Below are 24,979 nucleotides of genomic sequence, written 5' to 3' on the forward strand. Positions count from 1 at the left end.
AGTGCTCGCATTGTACTCTTTCTGATACGTTAGTGTGAAAAGATGAAGTTCACACTCAAAACAGATTTCCAATGAGTTTTAAAATAAATTTGCATAATATAAAGGCAAAAACAAATACACAACGTGTTCAAATAGATTGTAAAATATTCCAAATAAATGACATTAATCAAGAAACCTGATGTAAAAAAAAGCCATTCAGGCAGAATAATATCAAATAGAAAAGAATCAATAGAATAATATCAAATACAAAAAAATGTACATCAAGCCCTAAACAATTAAGATTGTACTCTTTCTACTACTTTGCAACCTAGCTTTGGGTCAAAGACACTACTACTCTCTCTAACATTATAGAGCAAAGCATCACGCCCAATTAAAACTACATGAAAAAAGCCATCATATTGGTTTGTACGGAGATCTAGTCCCTCTGAAAGTCCACACCATCTTGGATCATGGGATACAATTTCTTTACACTTGTATGAACTGCTTCGAGCTCTTTCAAAACTGTAAATCTTGCAGTTGAATATAAATTTCTAATTTCGCTATTAATGCTAGTTTGCAAACCGGTCAAAGCTTGTGCCCACAAATATTTGTCATCAACATTCTTGCTAAACAACTTTCTTCAAAAACCGGAGAGTGCTGAAGCAAAGACACTGCAGATAGCAGCAGAAAACTTCAATCAATAAAAAACTTCACTCTTATTTAGCCCAAGGGAATGCCATGACAAGAAGTTACAAGGCGTCTAGCAAATAGATTGATAGCAAACCCCTGCAAAGAGAACAGAAAGATGCTCAAGTGAATTTGTCATGTGAATCTGATGCATCAGCAATACCATGGTAAGGATGCAGAAATATAAGCAAGTTAAAAATATCTGTGAAGGAAACCATAAGCACATACATACACAACAGATATGTGTGCGTGTGTATTGTATGTATGTATGTACAGATCTGCATGTATGTGTTTGTGTGTGTATGTGTCTCTATAACATAACCCATAGCAGTTAGATTTTGCAGCTGAATTAATTGGAACAGACCTATGATCCCCCAGAAGGATTAGCAGCTTGGAGACTATAATTCTTATAAAAAAAACCTTTGCAAGGTGATTTATGAAAGATTTCTAAATAAATAAAACCTCCATAGTATGGTTTAAACAGATTTAAACAGAACCTTTGCAACTCTTTCAGAGACAACAAACATCTTTGATGTCTAAAATGCTGAACTTTGACAGGATAAAATTGCATATGAAAAACCAGAACCCTATGAAGCTGACAAAGGATAGAGATGGTAATCTGCACAGCAAAATCCAAGTAAAATACACTATTGTACTTGTATCTACTTCTACTATTTATAATGGCCCATCCCTTCATTCAATGGAGTAGATGCCCAAGCACTTGATTTAGCCATGACTTGCTACTCACATATTTAAAAGCCTAAATTTCAGGGTTGATGTAGTTATTTCCACTGATGTGAAGATGATTTATAGCATCCCCCCCCCCCCTCCAAAACAAGAGAGAGAGAGAGAGAGAGGTGAAGATGAAAGGATAGAGGAGCAGCAAAAAGTAAATACAAAGACAATTAGCTCTACCTCAACTTGAAGACCCATCGGGTGCATGAGTAATTTACCAATCGAAAGAAAAGGTAAATATAAACATTGTATGCAAAAAAAATCATTCAACAATCAGCCAAGTATGGGATAAACCATATCTCTGCCAACAAAAAAGATGGGATTGATTACCTGGCCTCTTGTAATGTAGTAAAAATGTTATGTTAAGTTAATAAAAGTATGTGCTACGCAATGTATATTTCAGTGTTGTTTACTTAACAGTACTCATGCCTAGGGGTAATTCTATAGTCATTTGTTCTGAAAACTTACAGAATTATAGATAGCAGACAATAAAGTTAAATAAGTAATAAATAATCAAAATGACAGAAAAAATACCTAAGGTTTGCTGATTTCTCTCTCTATAGACATAACTAGCATCATTACTAATATAGAATAAGCTATACTCATTAGCTTACAACCAAAGGCAGAAAGACATTGGTAGGAATTTCTACCGCTGAGTACAACACATCTAAATTTGCTGCAGTTTAGAAAGTAGGCAGAAAAGCTAATTAAGAAGCTTGACAACTATAAACAGAAATCACTTCACCTTTTCAAGAACAGTATACACCATTTAAATCTTTTAAACATATAGAGAAAGTTCCATTGTAGTCCTTAGAAAGTAAAAGGGAGAAGCTGTCTCAGTATATAACCAAGCACCTTATTAGTTGAAGACTTAGAAAGTTCCCTCTCTTCTTCAACGAGATCATTTCCCAACACCTTCCCCTCAAACATCTTTCCTGTATTAAACAAAGAACAACCACATCAGGCCATTTGCATTTTATAAATGTCATTAAAATATTAAAAATAATAATTCATGAAATTGCATATGATAAATGTCTTAAAAATATTTAAATGCTAAAGTCACTCAACAAAAGTCGGGCAATGCCCTGTTACTTGGAAAGTGCATTTTTATCAAAGTACAAAACTCTTCTTCATTTGAAGCACAGAATGAAGAACACCACAATTGAAAATCAGATAAAGAGAGGGCATTCACAATTCTAACATCTTTGTTGAGAATATTTGGGATTATATGTCAAAAATAAAATTAAAAGAAAAACATTGTCAAACGGAACAGAGAGACTGAAAGAAACATTACATTTTCTTATCAACCATTGCCAGCCTTCTGAACACTTTCAATGGTTAACTGAAACAATTAAATTGTGGGCACTGCAAAAGACAAAACCAATGGATATTATCACTGGGGAAAAAAAAAAAAAAAACCGAGCAACATTTATGGAATTTTAAAAATCGATTGGAAAGGGGAACGAAATCACCTTCAGTACTGGGTAATATGACATCCATTTGCAGATAAAACCAACAATCTTGCGGGTCGGAACAATTTACATTCCCATATATTTATGGGAAGAGATGTGCCATGGGTCGGAGCTCGAGGGACGGAGGGAAAAGGGTGAAATCGGTTTCTGGAAGGGAGAGAAGACGCCGGCGTCGGACTGGTGTTGTCTTCCGATAGATGGATTTGTCACCTGGGCTCTTCGCCGGCGTCGGACCGATGTAGGTCTTCCTTCATCAATCTCGGATGGGCGTGGAACTCTCCGCAGCAGAGGCTTTAGCTAGGGTACGGTGAGGAGTGGAAAAGAAAATCAGGAAAAAAATTTGGTATTTATATGCTACAGTAATTTCAGCAGCGCTACAGTACTTTCAGCCAAATTTATCACACGCGTTTTCCTATTTATTTGCTACAGTGTTTTCAGTTTTTAGTTTTCAGTTTCAGTAAAAATAAGCTCAATCCAAACGGAAAAGACCAGTGTTGCCTTTCTTAAATTATTCCAGCCTCCGCCTTTTTCTTAACTCTTATAATTATTATTTTTTTTTTTTTTTTTTTTTTTTTTTTTGGGGAGTGGGGGGGGGGGGGTGGGGTTGGCGCGTACCAACAGGTGTCATCCCCCTAGAACAATGTTATTTTTCAGAACTTTTAACCAATCCATACAACCCTGAGAGTGGCTTTTGCTTAAACTCGAGCATAGGGGTGTGTGTGGGTCAGATTGATCGGATTGAGGGGATTTTTTGACTCAACTCACTATAATGGGTCAAAAAAATTCAGCCCAACCCATTAGATCAGGTTGAACCCATGAGTTGGACAATTTTTTTTTATTACTATTATTATTAAATTGAGCAGAAAAAAATATATCATACTTGCCACTTGAGTTGATAAACAAAATATACATTAATATATTAACTAATATTCCAACTTAGTTGTAAACAAAATATGTTTAAGTATCTAACTGAGTTGATAAACAAAAGATAAATGAACTAGTATCCTAATTCACTTATAAACAAAATATACATAAGTTCCTAACTCAATTATAAATAAAATATATTTAAAATTTTTAATTTTTTTATTAATTATATAATATATTTAAATATATATTAAAAGAACTAATAGGATTTTATATTATATATGATAGTAGAAACCGAGGAAGTGCTTTACAGGTGGTTTTTAAAAAAATTTATTAAATATATAATATATTTTAAACATATATTAAAATATGGGTGGGGTGGGTTGGGTTGGGTTTGTAAGTTTATGACCCAAACCCAACCCGACCCGCTATAAAAAAAATAAAAAATTTGTAATCCAACCCACCAAGCCCTAAAAACCAACCCAACCCGGTGGGTTGGGTTGGGTCGGGTCAAGTTTGGTGGGTAGGCGGGTTTTCTGCACACTCCTACTGGAGTAGTTTTTTTTTTCAAAGTGTGCCCTAATTGTTGGAATGGAATGAAAGAGATTTTTTTTTAAGAGTTCTCCAGTTTTAGAATTTAGTGGAAAGAGACATACCAATTTTATCACCCCTTTTATAAAGTCCCAAACACGCTAGAGAAAATTCACTATGTTCCATGCCATTCTTTTAACATCTACTATCCTTTCTATTTCACTACATTGTTTCAAAGACTCCCAATAGGGGTGTGCAAAAAACTTGCCAACCCGTCAAACCCGACCCAACCCAACCGAACCCAACCCATCGGATTAGGTTGGTTTTTAGGGCTTGGTGGATTGGGTTGGGTTACAAAATTTTTTTTTATAGCGGGTCGGGTTGGGTTTGGGTCATAAAATTACAAACCCACCAAACCCGACCCAACCCACCCATATTTTAATATATATTTAAAATATATTATATTTAATAATTAAAAAAAAAAAAAAACAACTGTAGAGCACTTCCTTAGTTCCTACTATTATATATAATGTGGGGCCCGAAATCTGAGGTCTCAGCCCACTTTGTATTAGAAGCCCAAGCCCAGGCCGAGGAGCCTTATTGCTAAGGACGCGCAATGAAAGCTTCTCGAAGGTCCAAGGATGTGGCCGATGACGACTTTACGCCCAACGTCTTACAGAAAGGCCTGAAGAAAAGGACAAATTCAGTACAAGATAAGCACAAGGGGGAAGGCTGCCAACGCCTTAATGTGGAGCCCAGCACCTGACAAACCCACACTTATATCCTGCTATCCAGCCTTCCCCAACCACTCTGACGTGAGGATTGATAAGACAAGTAACCACCCTGAACAATGAGAAACGGACACGTGGGTGAAGAGTGGGAAGGAAATACTAGTATAAAAAGGAAGCTCGTCGCATTGACAGAGGGGGGCGCGGCCAGAAACCAGAGAGAAGGGGGAGAACGAACTCATAAAAAGGAGGATGGTGAGGACGAGACGCTCCTCGGACCAATTCCGAAGAGATAGATCTTCACGCCCCATCCGTGTAAGGCTTAGCCACTCAGGCCAAACCCATCTTTGGATGGGCTTCCATGAAAATCGTGACAAAATCGTTGCCCAATGACCAAGGTCTAGCCTTTTCCAAACCCACTCTCTACAAATCATATTGTTTGGACCCTTTACACACAAGCCCAATGTCATCCTTGGGTCGTAAAAATCGTGTCCCTACATATAATATAAAATCCTATTAGTTCTTTTAATATATATTTAAATATATTATATAATTAATAAAAAAAATTTAACAATTTTTAGATATATTTTGTTTATAACTGAGTTAGGAACTCATGTATATTTTGTTTATAAGTGAATTAGGATACTAGTTCATTCATATTTTGTTTATCAACTCAGTTGGATACTTAGACATATTTTGTTTACAATTGAGTTGGAATATTAGTTTATATATTAATGTATATTTATCAACTCAGGTGGTAAGTGTGATATATTTTTTTCTGCTCAGTTTAATAATAATAGTAATAAAAAAAAATTGTCCAACTCATGGGTTCAACCCGACCCATGTGGGTTGGGTTGAATTTTTTTTAACCCACCATGGTGGGTTGGGTCAAAAAATCCCCTCAACCCGACCCATGCACACCCCTAACTCCCAAACAGTGTCATCGACAATATAAAATTACAATAGATCAAATAATGAAATAATTTTTAAAGTGTAGAACAATAGAACCTAATTTATCAAAGCATTATTTTACCTTCACTTTACAGTAGAATAACAATAATCTTAACCTTCACAAGTAAAGATGGATTAACTTAAAATTTAATAAATATTACAAATTTTCACATCAAATAAAGAATAAAATAAATTTATTTACCTCAAATAGAACCTTTTGATAATAAGTTTAGGGGTAAGGGGGGGGGGGGGGGGGGGAATGGGGGAGAGTGGTGTTTGATGGCAACCAGTTTACCAAAAGATACTTCTAGAGAGAGAGAGCAAAAAAGAATAGATGAGCTTATTCCATTTTTTAGTTAGATACTGACCACAAGAAAGAAAAAAGTAGGAGGCGATAATTGATTTTTAAGTTGCTATATATAAAAGTATGATATTGTGACCATCATTATGGGATCTTTCTACACTAGGGGGCCTAAAACATTTCCTTTAATGGTCTATATGGTTGACCTAACCTTGAAAGAGTTTGCTAGAATGAAAATATTAAGATTCGAAATGAAGAAATTCGCTTAACTATAGGAGTATCTTATTGATGAAAAGATGGGTAAGAGTTACTTGAGAAAATTTGATCACATGTAGAGGAGATCAATTAATCCACCAATGAGGAACATGAGTTGGTTCAAGTTGAGTGAATGGAGAAAGGGAAAGGAACATCTACAATAACTTTAAATATATATATATATATATATATATATTCATGTAACCAACTCTGATTATAGTTTGTTGAGGATCCCCAACAATTCCAATGTGTTGTTGTTGTGGTACAATAAGTCTTATATCAATTATAATGAGTGAATTTCTAGAGTTCTTGATAAGTTAAATCGTCAGAGATTATTTCTTGTAGTAAGGGTGAATAAAATAACATTGTTAGTGGCTTGTTCATCTCTTCGCAATGAATTAAACTCATTGTGGTAGGCTATAGAGCTAAGGGGATTTCCTTTTATTATTATTATTATTATTATTAAGTTGAGTGGATTTTGCGGGATTATAAAATTTTTTTTTGAAACCAGATTTTGATATTCTTATGTTTGGAAAAAAAAAAAAAAAAAAAAAGGTAATATTAAAGCTAAAGAATTTCTTGTTTGTGTATCCGCCAGTGATGAAGCCCATGGTATCTTTGAAGCATTTCATAGGCTTCTTGCCTTCCTTGTCTCGTATCTGGCTGGCTTAATTGGCGTCCACTTTCAAGTTTTAGGCGTCTCTCCACTTGAAACACATTTTACTTTAGTCGTGCTTTTCATCTTGGCTACAGTCGTCTATAGCATCGCATATGTGGAGATAAAACTGCAACCTCAAGACACTGACCTTCCCATATTCAGGTCCATTTGTCTGGTTTTTGGAATTAGTGCCATTGAGCTACTTGTTGCCATAATCATTGCTCCCTTTTGGATATTCATGGTTAATTTTTGTCCAATCCTGCTCGTGGGGGTACTGATTCATTCATACCGACATATTTCTAAGTGTCTTTACAACACAGTTCATAAGATTTATGAATTAGGTTGTAAGACATATGACTGGCTCCTACAGAAATTCCAATATGCAACTTCTCAAGCATTTTCTTTAAGGGAACAGGAAGACAATGGTATACAGAGGGAAGAGATTGTTTAAGTGACCTGTTATTGTTAATTAGACCTGAAGTAGGTAAAAATTTTCAATAATGCAATTTTCTGTTTGTGGAAGTTTGAACTTTTTTACATTTAATTCAACAATTTTTTTTTTAACTTTACTAAACACCTTACATCCAACTGCTTAGATAATATAATTTGCAATGCAATTTGCAAATTTTCAACAATTAGATTTATAAGGTTAAAAGGTTTAATGGAAAGTGAGACATCTATTTTATTTTATTTTTGTGACAATAAAAATTTATTAGTAGGGGAAACAAAACCAGACAAAAGCCAGGATATTATGACACCATGTTTGCCCCAACTACAGCAGCCATATGACAATACTACAAAGTGACAAAACAATTTCCAAAGCTTAGACCAAAAAACATGCATATACAGTCATTGTGCCACTTTAGCCAGATTGATTCTCTCAAGATCTGGGAATGGACTCTTCTAACTCATGTTTGCACACCTTGTAGTTCCTTGATAAGATAATGATATGCTTGTGATTACTTTCCTTGGTAGTAGAGTCAGCTGGTGTAAGAGTCAAACTGATTGCAGTGTCCTTTTGTGTGCATTCCCTATAGTGGCAATCTGGCAATACTTAAATACCTTCATCTGTCTTTGCACACATAAGCTGTTGCCCTCCATTTGTTTCTTCTGGATCCTGCTCTTTCTCGCATCAAAATGACTTTCCACTATAACACTTGCAGCTTGCCAATTTTGGATGCTTTTTCAGCTAACACCAGCATTGCATTGCATGTGATTGCATACCCTTACCATATTTTGTCCCGATTCTACAGTTTTTCTGAAAAAAAACAATGTTTCGAATCCATTTGAGAGGGCATACGGTATTTCTGCTATTGATTAGTGCCTAGGCATTGCATGTCTATTGCTTGAAGTTGACTCAAATAAGTTCTATAGAGCATTGATATAGATTCCACTAAAATGATCCAATATTCCTTGTTCTGCCTTGTACTGAGTCGATCCATTGATCATCTGCCATTTGAGCCTTCAGATTTTATTATCCAGTCTTCCTGTGTTCACAACCAACATATGAAGATTCTTGGTATTTCTCTCGAATCAACCACCAGTCTGGTCGAGCTTTTTGAGTCCAATAATTTGCTCCTTTTCTAGTATTTTGGAGATTTCCAAATGGAATGCTGTAGAATTCTTCATTTTGTAGATCTTTCCTTTTCGATGAATAAGATATTTATCCTAGGTAGAAAACACCAAGGTGAAAGAATTACATCAAGACATTGACCCCTAGGTGGAGCTGCCCCTTTTAATCTTTGCATGCTCTGTATCACTGCAACAGTGAGATGTGTGCCAAAAAATTCCTTTGTTGGCCATTGTTTCTGTTCTTCCTTCCCTCCCAAAATTTCTTGAGAAAAATGTCTAATAGGAATTTGAAGTTTCTATTAATTTGAAGAAAATCCTAATGGCTTGGGACAAAGTGCTTATTACTAGTTAAAGGAGGACATTATTATTTGAAATAGACAGACCTTACTACAACCACACCATATTTATAGGGAAGTGCAAACTAACCCTAATAATTTGTCAAATGTGAGAATGGTTGTTTCCTAAACAACAAATATCTCTTAGATTTGAGCTATTGAGTCTGCAAAATTACGGGCAAAGTTCTCCAGTCTTTTTATAATCTCTCTCAATATTGACTTTCCACATATGGCTTAGTATATCATGTTGTTTGTGTTGTGAGAATTGAACTCAATCAGTCGCACTCACTTCCAAAATAATTAGCTTGTATATTTCGTTTGGAAAGCAAACAAATATCCTGTACATCTGTTTAAGTGCTACAATAACACTAGTACACCACTGGGAAGATGACTAGAAATAATAATGAACATTTTAGACATTTCTAGGATTTGGAATCATAGCCTTTTTTAAGCTTTAACAAAATCTCCCTCTATAATCTTCTTCTGATAGCAATTGGTTTTACACTTTTACGTGTGTAGCATCCTTTAAAATTCCTTTCTCACAAACAATAAAGTAGCAAAAGACAAAAGGAACGAAAATGTTTATGTTATAAAAAACTTTCAAGAGCCTTGTAACTCAATTGGCACCTCTTGATATTTTCAACGGAGGCATCCATAGTTCAATACTCCCCTAATTATCGAATTATCAGAAAGAAAATAAACATGTTTACCTAGGCATTTTATTTAGGTGACTTTCTAGAACCAACAGAGTTTCTCCATATAGTCGCACATTTATCATTATCTTCAAAGAGACTCTAAAACTTAAATGTTCTACTAATATCTTATGATATGAAAGACTATAGTATAACCCCCATTGGGTACCCGGGTGGTGGACTCATTAGTTTGGGGTGTGACGTAAACCTGGAAGTCCCACATTCGATCCACCACACCATTGGTCTGCGGGGTTTTAGTTTGGCAAAAAGTTGGAACATCATTTTCTTATATCAAGAGGAAGAATAAATAAAATAATGTGGTATAATTGTGAAGTAACTACATAATGTAGGATTAAAGGCCTAGGACCAATGTCCAACCATAATTCCAAAAAGAAAAAAGTCGAGCATAATGTTCTTTGGAGATATTGAGATACAGTATTAGTAGTTACATGAGGCTAGCAGTTACATGAGGTATCTGAAAAAACCTTCAGGACTATAGGACCAAAGAAAAGTAATTAAGAAAGAAGAATCGTAAAAGAGTTATTCATCCAGAAAAAGAATACAATTTATAGTGGTTATATGAAGTCAAACTTTGGTGCTAATTTTTATCAAAGCAAAATTGAGAAAGAACTAAAATTAAGACATACCTCTTTGAGAAACTCTTATGAAGTTTGAGAATCAATCAGATTGTCAAACCTTATATACAAAGAGAAACTAATTCCCACGAACGTCTAGCAATCTCTAGACTCATCTCTTCAATCCTTATCAACCATTGGACTTCAAAGTGGAAATTGGCTTGGAATTATAAGCAAAAGCTTTGATATACTAATTCTAAAGTGAGCTTTCTTGGTTATCTCCATTTTCCCATCCAACAAAAGTGAATTATCACATCATTATGCATTATAAGAGCATCAACTCGCTAGACTATTAGATGATTAAAATTAATTGAAAAATGTATGTGAATTGCCATACCTCTTCATCTTGTTACAAGTTCTAGCTATGAGCTCAAATCCAGCTCAGTTTTGAAGATCATATATGTAAGCAAATGAAGAGCGAGCCTGGAAAGCTTGGACTTCTGGCAATTATTGAGCAAGTTCACATCTGACATAAATTTTTGTCATTACATTCTTCATCCTGCAATGAAAACAGAATGTCCAACATGAATCAGCACCATATACCTCAAATATGGTAATCCGTGCAGAGTAGTATACAAACCTTGTTCTTTTGTGATTCCAAAATCTCTTCTAAAGGTTGCCGACCTGGACAAAAACAGACAATTTTGCATCAAATTTTTATAATTTAATAATTTGATTGACTAAGGAGAATCACATTAGTCATTAACGAAATTAGTTTTCAAAGCAAGTCTCATGATCTTCCTATTAAGCATGTAGTGGGCTAGGTTTGATATTGAAAATTTGCATAGAGACAAGTTAAAAAGGCACAAAGAGATTTTTTCATGGTGCAACTAAATCCAAATGATAGGTTTTTTCTGTTAATGGCCAATTTGAAGGTTATCAAAACAAATAATTTCTTATCACAACAATTTAAAGTCACTGGTTTGGGTGTGTGGATCATAAGGCTAGTGCCACTCTGTTATTATGTAAATCCAAGAAAACAGTTCAACTATAGCATTACTTTTTGGTCACTAAAGCAAAGAAGGCATGACTGCAAAAGAACATTGAAGGAGCTGTAACACAAAATTGTTTAAGCAATATGAATTTACCTGTGATTGAAGATGGTATTTAGCCCAAACACCATATATGACATCTGTTATTGTTGCAATCTGTTAAATGCATATTGTTATATTAAGTACAAATAATGAGAAAATGACAGTGGAGCATTATCCAAAACCCTATTCGTCTGCAAGATAGTAGCATTTTGATTGAACTACAGGTAAAATTAGAAAGAACAAAGAAACTTTCAGGTTCATATTTGGTAATGGCATAAACCCATCCAAGACCAACTTGTTCATATAGTCTTCTAACTGCCTGCAAAAGTTGTCATTTAAATTCTTTTTTCTTGGTTAAAATGAATCTCAAATAATACAGCTGAAAGTAAAGTCTTATCAAAGTTCTTTAGCCAGCTTCTTCAAACAGATTCTACATCTAAAGAATCCCAAATGTGTCCCACACCATTGTATTTACTATTGACAAAGCTGTTTAATCATTGGAAAGGCGACAGATAAGGAAATTGGCTTAGTGAGAAATATCATTCCCCATGTGCCTATAAGAGGACCTTAGTAAGCTTCCTATGCAAGCATTAATAGAATGATAGAATCATGGTGGTGATCATTGGCACTTCGTAGTTCCACATCCTTATGCTGCACTTAGGCCTCATTGAGAGTTTAGATATTCGAACAATTAGTGATTGTCTAGAACACATTAAAGTTCAAGGTTTACAAACTTGAACTTGTACTAATTGATTCTAGTCATGGAATAGCCACAATTCTATTGGTGGGATTTTCTTTCCCCCATTTTTCCTATAACTTCCATGGGCTGGACCACCGAAACACAAATTAGTACATATTCACATAGCATAAGTGACATGCACACGTGATGGAAATTAGACTTGATAATCCCCTCAACACAAAGAAATTAGACTTGATTAATACAAGATAGTGAACTCAGACTTAGTGGAAGTTTGGACAGTAAAGTAAAACACAAAATGAGAAGTGCTAGCACAGTTAATGTACAATTACAGGGGAAAAAAGGGTAGGAAATGAGGCGAACTTCAACATCAGTGACAACAGTTCTATCAGAGGATGAAGTGAATCCTTCCCATAACCTAAACAACAAACAGAACTTCATCACTGTATTGTAATAAATCTGACAAAAGAGATGCTCTAAAATCTATGTATACATACCACAAAGTTAATATGCTCTACTTTGTATTCTACAAAGTTATCATTTACTTTCCTATGGCCAAACCATGCAGCTTCAAGGTTTCGTGCTGGATTTTTCAAAAAATTTCTTATGATCCATAAAAGCCACCAAAAAAAAATAATATTAGTCAGTGAAGTCATATTGGATATGACCAACAAGTAGTGTTACTGTCACATATAATTCATTTTCTACTTCTTATCTTACAACTCCTACCAAACCCTCTTAAACCAGCAAATTGTGACAGTAAAATATTAGTCTCTGAAATCATATCGAAATGACTAACAGGTAGTGTTACTTTCACACATATTTCATTTTCTACTTCTTATCTTACAGCCCTAACCAAACCCTCTTAAACTAGCAAATTGTGTCTACTGAAAAATTCAGCATTGTTTAGAACATACAGTTTTGTAGTCTAGGGTTTGATTCTCCTCCAGAGAGTAATCATCAGAACTTATATCAACAAACTTGATCGTACCATAGCACTTATTCCTCTCCCTGAGCATGTAAACTTGACATAGTGACATTATAACGAACTTAAACACATCAAATATTTAAAATCACCAACTTCAAAATTAACAAATTTACATATAAATCAACTAACATGATGCATATACATTGAAAGGAAATGCATTATTGCAAAATGAATGCATTATTTTGTTTATGATTCAATGCAAAGAAGACATAAGGAATTTGGCTTAATGGAAATCAAGGTGTTCACATGTTAATTAGTTCAACTCTCTCCATTTATGCTATGCTTAGGCCTCCTTTAGAGTTGAGATATTCAAACATGTGATAGGGATTATCTAGGGAAGCTTTACAATCTTGAACTTATCAAAAGGAGTATGTTGTGAATTTCTCTAAAACCACCAGCAATTTTGTTGGTGGATTTCTGTCACAAAAAACAAAACATTATCATAAAAACAGAACATTAACTTCGAAATTTATTGTTTCATGAGTTAAAATAATTATTTCAAGATATGCCATGAAATATTGACTGATAGATTAGGAACTTATATAGTGTATGCGTGTTTCTTTTTCAGCGATTGAAATTACAGTATTTCTTTAGATTGTCAAAAGTTCATCTAGCATCTCAAAAAAGACTGCAAAGAAAAATTTCTTCTCTCCTTATAAGCATAATGCAATTGCCCAATGTCAGTCCCACTATTAAAGTACGTCGTTGTAAGGTACGAATACTGTCTCAAGTCCTAACCTTCATTTCTTTGCATCAACATATATTAAGCACCAATGCAACACCATGGTATAGATTAAACAATACCTAGTATTGGCTAAAAAACTATAAAGCAATTTATAAGCTCTAACAAGCAGTTAAAAATTGTCACATAAGCGCAACAAATTTATAATGTTCTAACAAGAAAGATTCAAAAACCAAAATTATCATAAAATCAACTTGTATCTACAAACTAGATCCAACTGCATGAATTTTTATAACCTCCTGAAAAGAGAGACTCAAAATTCTCACCAACCAAACAGCACATTGTGATAGAGAGACCAAAGATGAATTGTAAAGGAAGAAACAAATACAAGGGAAATGAAAAAGCCATCCACCTTGACAACGGAGAGCTCCTCAAGTTTCATGTCTTAATGCAGCTTGACGGAGCATCTGAAGCTTCTAAAATTTGTTTCTCGTCTCCGATCAGTGAACCCTTTCAGGCTTATGCATTGCATTTGCACCAGATGTACTCGCAAAAATTAGTACAGTTCACTGTTCAAGCTAGCTTTGGTCCTTTTTTATATACAGATTATGATAATGGCTGATACTACATATCAACATCAATACAAGTTTTAACAACATGAACCCTCAAACCTAACTCATTCACAATGATACAGAAGCAAAAAAGAAATATATAGGATAATTGGTGCAACAACTTCTGAGAATTGGTGATTTTGGGTGAAAAATCACAAATGAAATCGATGGGAAATGCCCGATTTGAGTATGGAAACCCTAATCCCCGAATTCATGAAGATAGAAACGAAAAGGTAGAGAGAGTCAAGAGGCTCAGAGAAACTGGGCTTATTATTTTTGGGTTAATTGGGTTTATTAGGTTTTAAGTTAAAAGCTCAATTATTATCCAAGTTTACTGGGTCTAATTGGGTCAGTGCTTTGACCCAAGAAATAATTGGGTGAGTTTGGCTTCTATTAAAGCAGATGGGTCCAGAGAATAGGAAGCTTTTAGGGTGCGTTTGAATCGACTTCAAACGATTTTCGGAAATCAATTTCCGGAAAATGGAGCGTTTGGCTGTGACGGAAAATATTATTTTCCGGAAATCCTTTTCCTATTGACCGAAATTTGAAGCCTTGACCACGGAAATTAGAATCTGCCTTCATTTTCACTTCATTTCATTTCCGGAAAAAGAGAGAGAGAGAGAGAGAGAGCGCGCGCGCGCGAGAGAGGAGAAAAACATTCCAGTCAGTCCGATGATCGCCGGCGGACTCCGAGCTCCAGGCGGCGCCGATCTCGCGAGCTCCAGTCCGACGCCACGAAGATCGCGATCGACGGCGCGATCTCACCTTTGCGAGATCGCGCCGTCGCGAGATCGCGCAGTTGATCGCGATCTCGCCTTCGACCGAGATCGCGATCGACGGCGCGATCTCGCGACGCGTCGATCGCGATCTTGCCCGCGCCGTTGATCGCGATCGACGGCGCGATCTCGCGAAGCGTCGATTGCGATCTCGCGCCGCGCCGTTGATCGCGATCGACGTCGCGATCTCGCAAAGCGTCGATCGCGAGATAGCGCCGTCACCGTTGATCGCGAGATCGCGCCGGCGAGAGAGGAGTCGTTGATGATTTTTTCTGAATTTTGTGTTTTCCTTCTTCTTTTCCAAACACCAGAAAATATTTTCCGGAAAATTTTTTGAAATGCAACCAAACACATGGAAACATTTTCCTTTTCTGGAAATTAGCATTTCCGGAAAATATGTATTTTCCGGAAAACGTTTTACAGCAACCAAACACAGCCTTAGAGTAGAAGATTTTTGTAAAATATCATTTTCATCTTTAAATTATAACAAAAGTTTGTTTTTCATCCCTAAACTTAAAAAAAATTCTATTTTCGTCCTCAAACTTAGCAAAACATTTTAATTTTCATCCCTCCGTTTATTTTTGTTAGTTTGTCTTATGTGACCTGATGGAGTGCTGGTATTTGACTTGGACTATATATATATATATATATATATATATATATAGAGAAATGCTGGTGCCACACACTTGTGCACAACTTTATGCCACAACTCGCCACATGGTGAATTGTGGTTGGTTAGAGTTTGTCCCCACATGGTCCACTAACACACTTTATCCAACCGCAACTCGTCATGTGGCGAGTTGTGGCACAAAATTGTGTAAAAGTGTGTGGCACCAGCATTGCTCATATATATATATATATATATACTTTAAATATGGACACGTGGCAAATAATTATAGGGACACGTGGAAACCGTTTTTAAAAGCTCAAAATGGCCCCTCAGACCAAAATCTCCCAGGTGTGCCTGCTTTAAGCCAAAATCCCTAAACCATGAAAAACCAATCAGTGGAATAGTTCCTGTCCAAATCAAACCGGCGACCCCAATCGGGCTTTAGTCTCCACCGTGAAGCTCCACTGCGTCGAGGTTCATATATTCTTTGTTTCTCTGTTATTTACAAAGGGTCGATCAAAACTTTGTCCTGTTCTTTCAAATTTAGTTCTCAATTTTGGGTTGTCAATACTGTGGAAGGGACAATTCTGGGTTGTTATTAATTTTTTGTCCTTACTTTACCATGGATTTCCTTTGTATTTGGAATTGAATAGTTGGGACCATTTGTGGTTGCTGCAGTAAATAGCTTATATGGGTTTGGAGATAATTTTGTTTTTCCAAAGGATTTATGTGTCGTTCGATGAATGGTTTGGTTGTATTTAGTGCTAGGAATATACCAGCTATATTTGATGAAAGCAAAACCAGTTATCGAATTAGGATCGTAATTTCTTGTTACTGTCATGGATTTATGGCAGTCTTTTTTTGTTGGGTTTATGTTACTCGGTAGGCTTCGATTTCAACGACTTCAACTTCACGGTGGGGTTTCGAACCTTATTTCATCTCCTCGACGTCGATGAAGGAGGCTGAAGTTGAACTATGTCACCGGTTTGTACTCTCGATTTTGGTCGTCAATTGGGCTATTGTTGTGGGGTTGGGGTTTCACGAATGGAGGGAGAGTGGGTCAAGAGTCAAGTAAGGGAATGAGGGTACTTTTGGGCTTTTAAAAATGGTTGTCCCTATAATTATTTGCCACATGATTATATTTTTAAAAAATAAAATAATTTAGTCCAAGTCAAGTGCCACATCAGCACTCCGTTAGACCACATAAGACATAAACTAACAGAAATAGACGGAGGGATGAAAATCAGAACTTTTTGCAAAATTTAGGGATGAAAATAGAACTTTTAAAAGTTCAGAGACGAAAAATAAACTTTTGTGATAGTTTAGGGATGAAAATGGTATTTTACCCAAGTTTTTTTTCTTTTCTTTCTTTTTGGTGATAAGATAAGAGAAGGTTCCACTCTTACCTGCTTCCCTATTCTTCTAATAAACCTTGGCATAAATGTACTTTTAGTCCCTATATTTTTATTTTTTTTTCCATTTTGGTACCTACAATTTAATTTTATTACTTTTAGTCTCTAAACCAATTAACGCGTGTTATTTTCGTCTTTTCCGTCAATCAACCGACGAATATAGCTGAGGTAGCTACTGGAGGAATTAAAATATTATAAAAATTCCACATCACCCATGACACATCAGCATATAAATTTAAAAAATTAATTTATTAATTTTAACTAAATAATAAAAATAAAAACTAAATTTCACATGAATTAAGATTGTTCTTCATGTTCTTCATTTTACAACTTGTTCTTCATATTTTTCCCAAATCAAACCCAGCAACCAAGAACTCAAGCCCATCACAAGAACACAAACCCAGCAACCCAAGAACTCAAACCCAGATCACTAGGACATAAATAAAAACAAGAAGAAAAAACCCAAATTCAACACCTCAGAGATCATCAAACCCAACACATTATTCTCTCATCTCAACCAACCCAAACAAAAATTTATCATTAGATCATTTTAGTTTTAAGTGTATTTACTTTTCTTTAAGTGAGTTAGTCAAATGGCGTAAGGGGATCGAGGGTGAAACGGCGTCGTTTCTGACTACGGAGGCGGTGTCGAGCCGAACATTTCTAACAATCTAGCTTGGTAGTATCGAATATGGTTGCGCCCAGTGGCGGCGATGTGGGATCGAACAGCTTTGAGGAGATGGAGGCCCCTAGTGGTGACAACATCGGCGATGTAATCTGGGATCTCAAATGAGACAGCCATGTGGGATTGGGTAGCGAGGTTGTAAACCTCGTCTGGGAGAATCGTGTCAAGCCAGCTACAAAGAGAGGAGGCATTGATGAGGTCGGCGTAGTGAAGCTTCATTCGAGCCTTGTGGGCATTGTGGGGGTCGATATAGATGTGGTTGATTCGCTGAGTGTTGAAGTTGGAGGACCGTCGGATCAAGCCGTGTACCTCGTAGCCTTTGTCGAGTAAAAACTCAGTCAGGTAGGAACCATCTTGGCCAATGATTCCCGTGATCAGTGCAACTTTGTGTGGCGCGCATGGAGGAGATTCGCCGTTGGTTGTAGATTCGGATCTGGAATTGTCGATCTCAGACGCCATTGTTGTTGTTGTTAAGACTGTTTGATTTGTCGGGTATGATGGGAAAAATGTGTTAGAGAGAGAAAGAAAGGGACTGTTGTGAATTGAAGGAGGTGAACTGGGTTTGATGATCTCCAAGGTGTTGAATTTGGGTTTTTTCTTCTTGTTTTCATTTATGTCCTAGTGATCTGAGTTTGAGTTTTTGGGTTGATGGATTTGTGTTCTTGTGATGGGTTTGAGTTCTTGGTTGTTGGGTTTGATTTGGGAAGAATATGAAGAACAAGTTGTAAAATAAAGAACAATCTGAAGAACATGAAGAACAATCTTAATTTATGTGAATTTTAGTTTTTAATTCTGTTTTTATTTTTATTATTTAGTTAAAATTAATTTTTTAAATTTATATGCTGATGTGTCATGGGTGATGTGGCATTTTTATAATATTTTAATTCCTCCGGCAGCCACCTCAACTATTTCCATCAGTTGACTGACGGAAAAGACGAAAATAACACACGTTAATTGGTTTAGGGACTAAAAGTGATAAAATTAAAATATAGGGACCAAAATAGAAAAAAGTCAAAATATAGGGACTAAAAGTGCATTTACGCCATAAACCTTCCACATACTTCCTTAAACGTCATATACTTTCTCTAGTTCTTGTCCCATCAAAACTTCGTTTTGACATTGGAATATCGAAACTAAGGAAGGAGCAAGCACCCTTCCGTGATAGTGACAGTGACAATGGCCATGGTTTGCTTGCTTTTCCAAAAATGTACCCTCCCTTCTATTATAGTATTAAAAATTAAAAATTATGAGTTTTGTTAATAGACCCTTCCTATTATAAATAAATAAATAAATACAAATGCTCATTTAAAGTTTTTTTTTTTTTTTTTTGCCTAATATTCATTTTATTTTGTCATTTATAACTCATTCATTTTAAGATTTTTTTTTTGAAACAATTTTAAGAATATTTAAAGTATATGTTCATATAATATAAGTAAATCTCCTTTTAATTAATTTTTTTTTTAAAAAAAAAACCTCTTTTTCATTTGCATTTTCTAGATCAGTGATATAGGAATAATCACAAAAAATTTACCAAAAATAAATATTTTATGATTTTTGTGATTAAAGTCATAAAAATGGTTTTGTAAGGACACAATTCTCTAGCGGCCCAATAAGGATGTTGGGCTCGCGCATGAAAGATCCCTCACAATATGATTTATAGAGAGTGGGCTTGAAAAGCTAGCCGTTGGTCACGGGGCGGTGCCCGGTCCTGGTTTTAAAGGAATTCGTGTAGAAAAAGGATTTGGGCTTGAACGTTTAAGCCCTACGGCATCGCATCCTAGGGGATGGGCCTCCTCGGACTTGATCCGAGGACCATTAGGGTCTTACCCCGGTTACCCGACGATGAGTTTTTTCTGTAATCTCAGGTGTTGTTGAGATGTTCTCACCCAGATCCTCTCCCTTTCTTGGAGGTGGGATCGAGCCTCCTCTCTAGGTTCACTTACTTTTTCTTTTATACTAGCTTATGTCCGCTGTCCTTCGTCCACGTGTAGGGCCGATCTTTTATTAGACTGATATTTGTCCCATCAGTCTAGTCCCAGAATTGTGGGGGATGGTCGATAAAGCTGAAGAATACAGCTCTTGTTAGGTGCAGAGCCTTATCTGGGAAGGGTAGTGTAGGGATAATTCTCCCCAGATATTTTAGATCTCCTTCCATATTTATCCCTTTATTATTATTATTATTATTATATATATATTTTTTTTTTACCCCTACCCTCAATGGGGCTTTGGGTCTGCCGAGGAAGAAACTGTGCTCGGCTGCATCTCCGGGCCATTACCTTTTTTCGGCTTGGGCCTTTAGACTCCCCACTGGCAAGTGGGCCTGGCCCATAAATTATTGGGCCCCACAATAGCCCCTCAAAACCCTGATGTCCAACATTCTGATTGGAATAGGGGGTTTTGGTAATACCAGGCCCTTATTGTGACTCACTTAATTCGGCCTTTGACTGACGCTGGCGACTCTTCATCTGCCCAAGAAGTGTACCGATCTACAAGGTGCTCCTCTTAATTTCTTCATGATGCGTTTAGGCCGTTTGGTTATCCGAAGCGCGTCTTTAATATCTTCCCTTCACGAGACTTCCCAGATTCAATGGTTATGGATGGCGTGGGGGAACGGAGCGGGTGTATTCTTGTCTGCAGACTTCCTCGAGGATCTGAACACATTAAGTATTCCCCTCTTCGTCCCCTATATAAAGAGGAGAAACAAGAATCGTTTCTCCCACAGATGAATCCCTTTAAGATTTGAAAACCCCTTAAATTCCTTCCGGAATTTACTTTTACTTTCCGATTATTCCTTAGCCTGAAATACACTCTCCTTAGCAGTAAGCGATGAAAAAACCATTCCCTTCCTAGAAACGCCCTGTCTTAACGAAGCTCGAAATGGCTCGGTCAGGGCAAGGATGGCGGAGACTTAAGATTTGTCCCCCCTTCCTTTCAGCCAAAATCCGAAGCAGGGGCTCATCATGTCAAATTTTCGGCGTGACTGAGCCGAGAATTCCCATCATCGTAACCAACCGCTCTCTTACGAGCATACCTAATATGGCTCCAGTGTGTTAGGAGTCAGGAACGAGGCAGGCACTAAGTGTCTCTGCTTCTTCCTCTCTTCGTTCACTGGTGGCCCTCTCCGCTTCCCTTTCTTAGTCTTCCCAGCACCAGATCCATTTTGGTGCTTTCTCTTCTCCCTCTTTTGCTCCTTTTCTTTCTTTTCATCTCTTCTCTCTTCTTCTCCTCCTTCTTTACTCATGTCCTCCATCTTCCTCATTCATCTCCTCCATCTTCTTCATTGATTTCTTCCTTACTATTTCCTTCTCCTTTCATCTTTTTTCCAAAGAAGGTTCTTATCATAATATGAGCAGCATCGAGGCAGGGATTGGAGAGACTTTGAAGACGAGTTTAAAAGACGCCTGACTGTTTACTTATCTGTACTGCGGATGTTACCGTTGCTTAGGCAGTTCACATTTTGTATAGGCTTGTTTGAGCCCCTCTTTGTACGTTGTAATGATTTTTCATATTAATAAAAGTTGTTATTTTACTTCGCATGTTCTGTCTATGTTTTTACAAATTTGCAAGCGCTGCTCGGCACAATAATATACCATTTGAATCAATGATAACTAAAGCCAAAATACTTGCTAATAAAAAGATGTCACCATAACGTTAATAGAATTGATTGACATATCAATGCGCACCTGTAAATAGCGATACTTGTCCGAAACGAAGCCGAGATTAGAACTGGATGTTCTATGTGGTGTAGGAAGTAATTATTCAAAGACATATCATCCGCCAAAGTGAACAGCCCCCTTAGGCTTCCGAATGGTGGAGTGTTTCGGCCTTAACACTTTACAGTATTTGAGCTGGGGACTTTCCCTATCCGAGCAGTTCCCTATAGGCTTGAGTCCGAGGACCATGCAAGGCCTTGGTATCGTCCAAAACTTGTAAGGTTTTCTTTTTTGTACTTGGTTTCCCCATAGGCTTGAGTCCGAGGACCATGCAAGGCCTTGGTTCTGTCCAAAACTTGTAAGGTTTTCTTTTTTGTACTTGGTTTCCCCATAGGCTTGAGTCCGAGGACCATGCAAGGCCTTGGTTCTGTCCAAAACTTGTAAGGTTTTCTTTTTTGTACTTGGTTTCCCCATAGGCTTGAGTCCGAGGACCATGCAAGGCCTTGGTTCTGTCCAAAACTTATAAGATTTCTTTTTCGTACTTGGTTTCCCCATAGGCTTGAGTCCGAGGACCATGCAAGGCCTTGGTTCTGTCCAAAACTTGTAAGGTTTTCTTTTTTGTACTTGGTTTCCCCATAGGCTTGAGTCCGAGGACCATGCAAGGCCTTGGTTCTGTCCCTGGGCCCCTATGCTGTACGGGCCTGGGCCGCGAATTTACTAGGCCCACAAATTGAGAGGCATTTCCGTACTCTTGGGTCACGCGGTACTTTTTGGTGTCCCGGTGTTCGAGGTGCGCCTTCTCGAGGATCTTCAAATCCTACGGCTGAGGATGAAGTTGGAAATTGAGCCAAGTCTGCTTCATCCGTAGCGTTCCTTGGGAACTTGCATGAATTAAATGCTACCAGTTCAGTTCTGGGTACAAATAGGATAGGGGATCACTTCACTTGCACATGAACTCTCCTGTTCCCTTTCAGAACCATATATCTTCCATACCCACGATCTCTTTTTCTAGTGCCACTGCCTCAAAGCAAGATGTTAGAGGCGTGGATGGGGATGAAAGATCTCCGCACGCTTCAGAGGCACCGAACCCTCAAGGTGATACGGTATGGACAAGGATGGCACAGATTCAAGCCAGTCCTCCGTCTTGACGGGAGGAAGAGGGTATTCCTCCCTCTTTTAGTCAAAATCCGAAGCAGGTTCTGGTCATGCCAGATTTTTGGTATGTCAGAAGAAGGAATTTCCGCCATCAGCGCCGTCTGCCTTGTAGCAGGCAAATTTTTGCGGGAGCTTCCCAACTTCCGGCCCCCTGCACCTTTTCTGTAGATGGTGTTAGCCTGAGGTCAGATTCCCTACACCTTTTCTTCACCGGTGTCAGGCTCAAGTTGGGTTCTTTTGCTGCCTGAGTTATGGGCGTGCAAAAGTATTGAGGAGGAATAAGGTCTCGAAGCAGTAGCCAACCTCTCCTCTGAGTCACCTCCTCGGCTTTATCTTCACTCTATTTATTATTTTTTTTTTACTTACGTAGTTAACTTGGATGTAAGCTTGTTTCAGCTTGTCATTGTACATTGTACTGCTCCTTTGCCTTAATAAAAGATGTGTTTACCTCTTTATACATACTTTTCTTCTCTGCAACAACTACTTTGTGCATGAATATTAAATCTAAGCTTGCCCTTAATGATATTCCGGACAGAAAAATGCCTTAACACAGATTCGTACTAGTTTAAACTCATAAATATTATCAAGTATAACAATGATAATCCTTAATAAATTAAACTTTTGGAACTAACCGGGATAACTGCTGAGTGTTGCGCGATGTACGCTAGGCCAATGTCCAAGAACGATAAACTCCTAAATAATTCATCCGAGGAGGTAGCCGAGCAATGAGGGACCTCAATCGTATTTTTGGTAACATATCGCTTTATGTAGCATCAGTCCCTTTGGTACTGAGGATCCGAGGGTAAACTGGGGAATCCATTCAGTATGGGGATTAACCCAACTGTTAATGGGTAGATCCCGGATAGATTCTAAGGTTCATGTAACGTGATTTTTCTTTTAAGTAATTGGTTTCCCCATGGGCTTGAGTCCGAGGACCACGCAAGGCCTTGGTTCTGTCCAAAACTTGTAAGGTTTTCTTTTTTTTACTTGGTTTCCCCATAGGCTTGAGTCCGAGGACCATGCAAGGCCTTGTCTGCCCAAAACTTATAAAGATTACTTTTTTGTACTTGTTTCCCCATAGCTTGAGTCCGAGGACCATGCAAGGCCTTGGTTCTGTCCAAAACTTATGAGATTTTCTTTTTTGTACTTGGTTTCCCCATAGGCTTGAGTTCGAGGACCATGCAAAGCCTTGGTTCTGTCCAAAACTTATGAGATTTTCTTTTTTGTACTTGGTTTCCCCATAGGCTTGAGTCCGAGGACCATGCAAGGCCTTGGTTCTGTCCAAAACTTATGAGATTTTCTCTTTTGTACTTGGTTTTCCCATAGGCTTGAGTCCGAGGACCATGCAAGGCCTTGTCGTCCAAACTTAAATGAGATTCTCTTTTGTACTTGGTTTTCCCATAGGCTTGAGTCCGAGGACCATGCAAGCCTTGGGTTCTGTCCAAAACTTATTTTCCCCATAGGCTTGAGTCCGAGGACCATGCAAGGCCTTGGTTCTGTCCAAAACTTATGAGATTTTCTCTTTTGTACTTGGTTTCCCCATAGGCTTGAGTCCGAGGACCATGCAAGGCCTTGGTTCTGTCCAAAACTTATGAGATTTTCTCTTTTGTACTTGGTTTCCCCATAGGCTTGAGTCCGAGGACCATGCAAGGCCTTGGTTCTGTCCAAAACTTATGAGATTTTCTCTTTTGTACTTGGTTTTCCCATAGGCTTGAGTCCGAGGACCATGCAAGGCCTTGGTTCTGTCCAAAACTTATGAGATTTTCTCTTTTGTACTTGGTTTCCCCATAGGCTTGAGTCCGAGGACCATGCAGGGTCTTGGTTCTGTCCAAAACTTATGAGATTTTCTCTTTTATACTTGGTTTTCCCATAGGCTTGAGTCCGAGGACCATGCAAGGCCTTGGTTCTGTCCAAAACTTATGAGATTTTCTCTTTTGTACTTGGTTTCCCCATAGGCTTGAGTCCGAGGACCATGCAAGGCCTTGGTTCTGTCCAAAACTTATAAGATTTCTTTTTTTGTACTTGGTTTCCCCATAGGCTTGAGTCCGAGGACCATGCAAGACCTTGGTTCTGTCCAAAACTTATGAGATTTTCTCTTTTGTACTTGGTTTCCCCATAGGCTTGAGTCCGAGGACCATGCAAGGCCTTGGTTCTGTCCAAAACTTATGATATTTTCTCTTTTGTACTTGGTTTCCCCATAGGCTTGAGTCCGAGGACCATGCAAGGCCTTGGTTCTGTCCAAAACTTATGAGATTTTCTCTTTTGTATTTGGTTTCCCCAT

The 24,979-nt window shown here is 37.5% G+C and overlaps 1 protein-coding gene and 2 long non-coding RNA genes across 6 annotated transcripts; all 3 read right to left on the reverse strand.

The window, feature by feature from the left end:
• Positions 1-181: 181 nt before the first annotated feature.
• LOC115962755 lies at positions 182-3,279 on the reverse strand. Of its 2 annotated transcripts, none has more exons than XR_004085580.1 (4): positions 2,874-3,279; positions 2,696-2,766; positions 2,147-2,336; positions 182-765 (listed from the first exon to the last, which is right to left on the reverse strand). It is a non-coding gene; the product is annotated as an uncharacterized LOC115962755 (long non-coding RNA). The 2 variants fall into 2 exon arrangements; XR_004085579.1 differs by having other exon boundaries at positions 2,257-2,336; positions 2,874-3,270.
• A 4,614-nt stretch (positions 3,280-7,893) lies between these two features.
• LOC115962758 lies at positions 7,894-14,688 on the reverse strand. Of its 3 annotated transcripts, none has more exons than XR_004085586.1 (4): positions 14,209-14,688; positions 11,484-11,543; positions 10,976-11,019; positions 7,894-10,894 (listed from the first exon to the last, which is right to left on the reverse strand). It is a non-coding gene; the product is annotated as an uncharacterized LOC115962758 (long non-coding RNA). The 3 variants fall into 3 exon arrangements; XR_004085587.1 differs by having other exon boundaries at positions 11,484-12,544; XR_004085588.1 differs by lacking the exon at positions 14,209-14,688 and adding an exon at positions 13,044-14,202 and having other exon boundaries at positions 11,484-12,544.
• A 3,151-nt stretch (positions 14,689-17,839) lies between these two features.
• LOC115964362 (GDP-mannose 4,6 dehydratase 2-like) lies at positions 17,840-18,349 on the reverse strand. The gene has a single exon (XM_031083692.1). The coding sequence runs from the start codon at positions 18,347-18,349 to the stop codon at positions 17,840-17,842; it is 510 nt and encodes a 169-aa protein (XP_030939552.1).
• Between the last annotated feature and the right edge of the window lie 6,630 nt (positions 18,350-24,979).

This window comes from Quercus lobata, chromosome 10 (genome assembly GCF_001633185.2).
Source record: "Quercus lobata isolate SW786 chromosome 10, ValleyOak3.0 Primary Assembly, whole genome shotgun sequence".
Lineage (NCBI taxonomy): Eukaryota > Viridiplantae > Streptophyta > Magnoliopsida > Fagales > Fagaceae > Quercus > Quercus lobata.

Bases quoted from the DNA above. Each gene is read 5' to 3' on its own strand.
- LOC115964362 (XM_031083692.1), bottom strand. From the start codon at position 18,349: ATGGCGTCTGAGATCGACAATTCCAGATCCGAATCTACAACCAACGGC.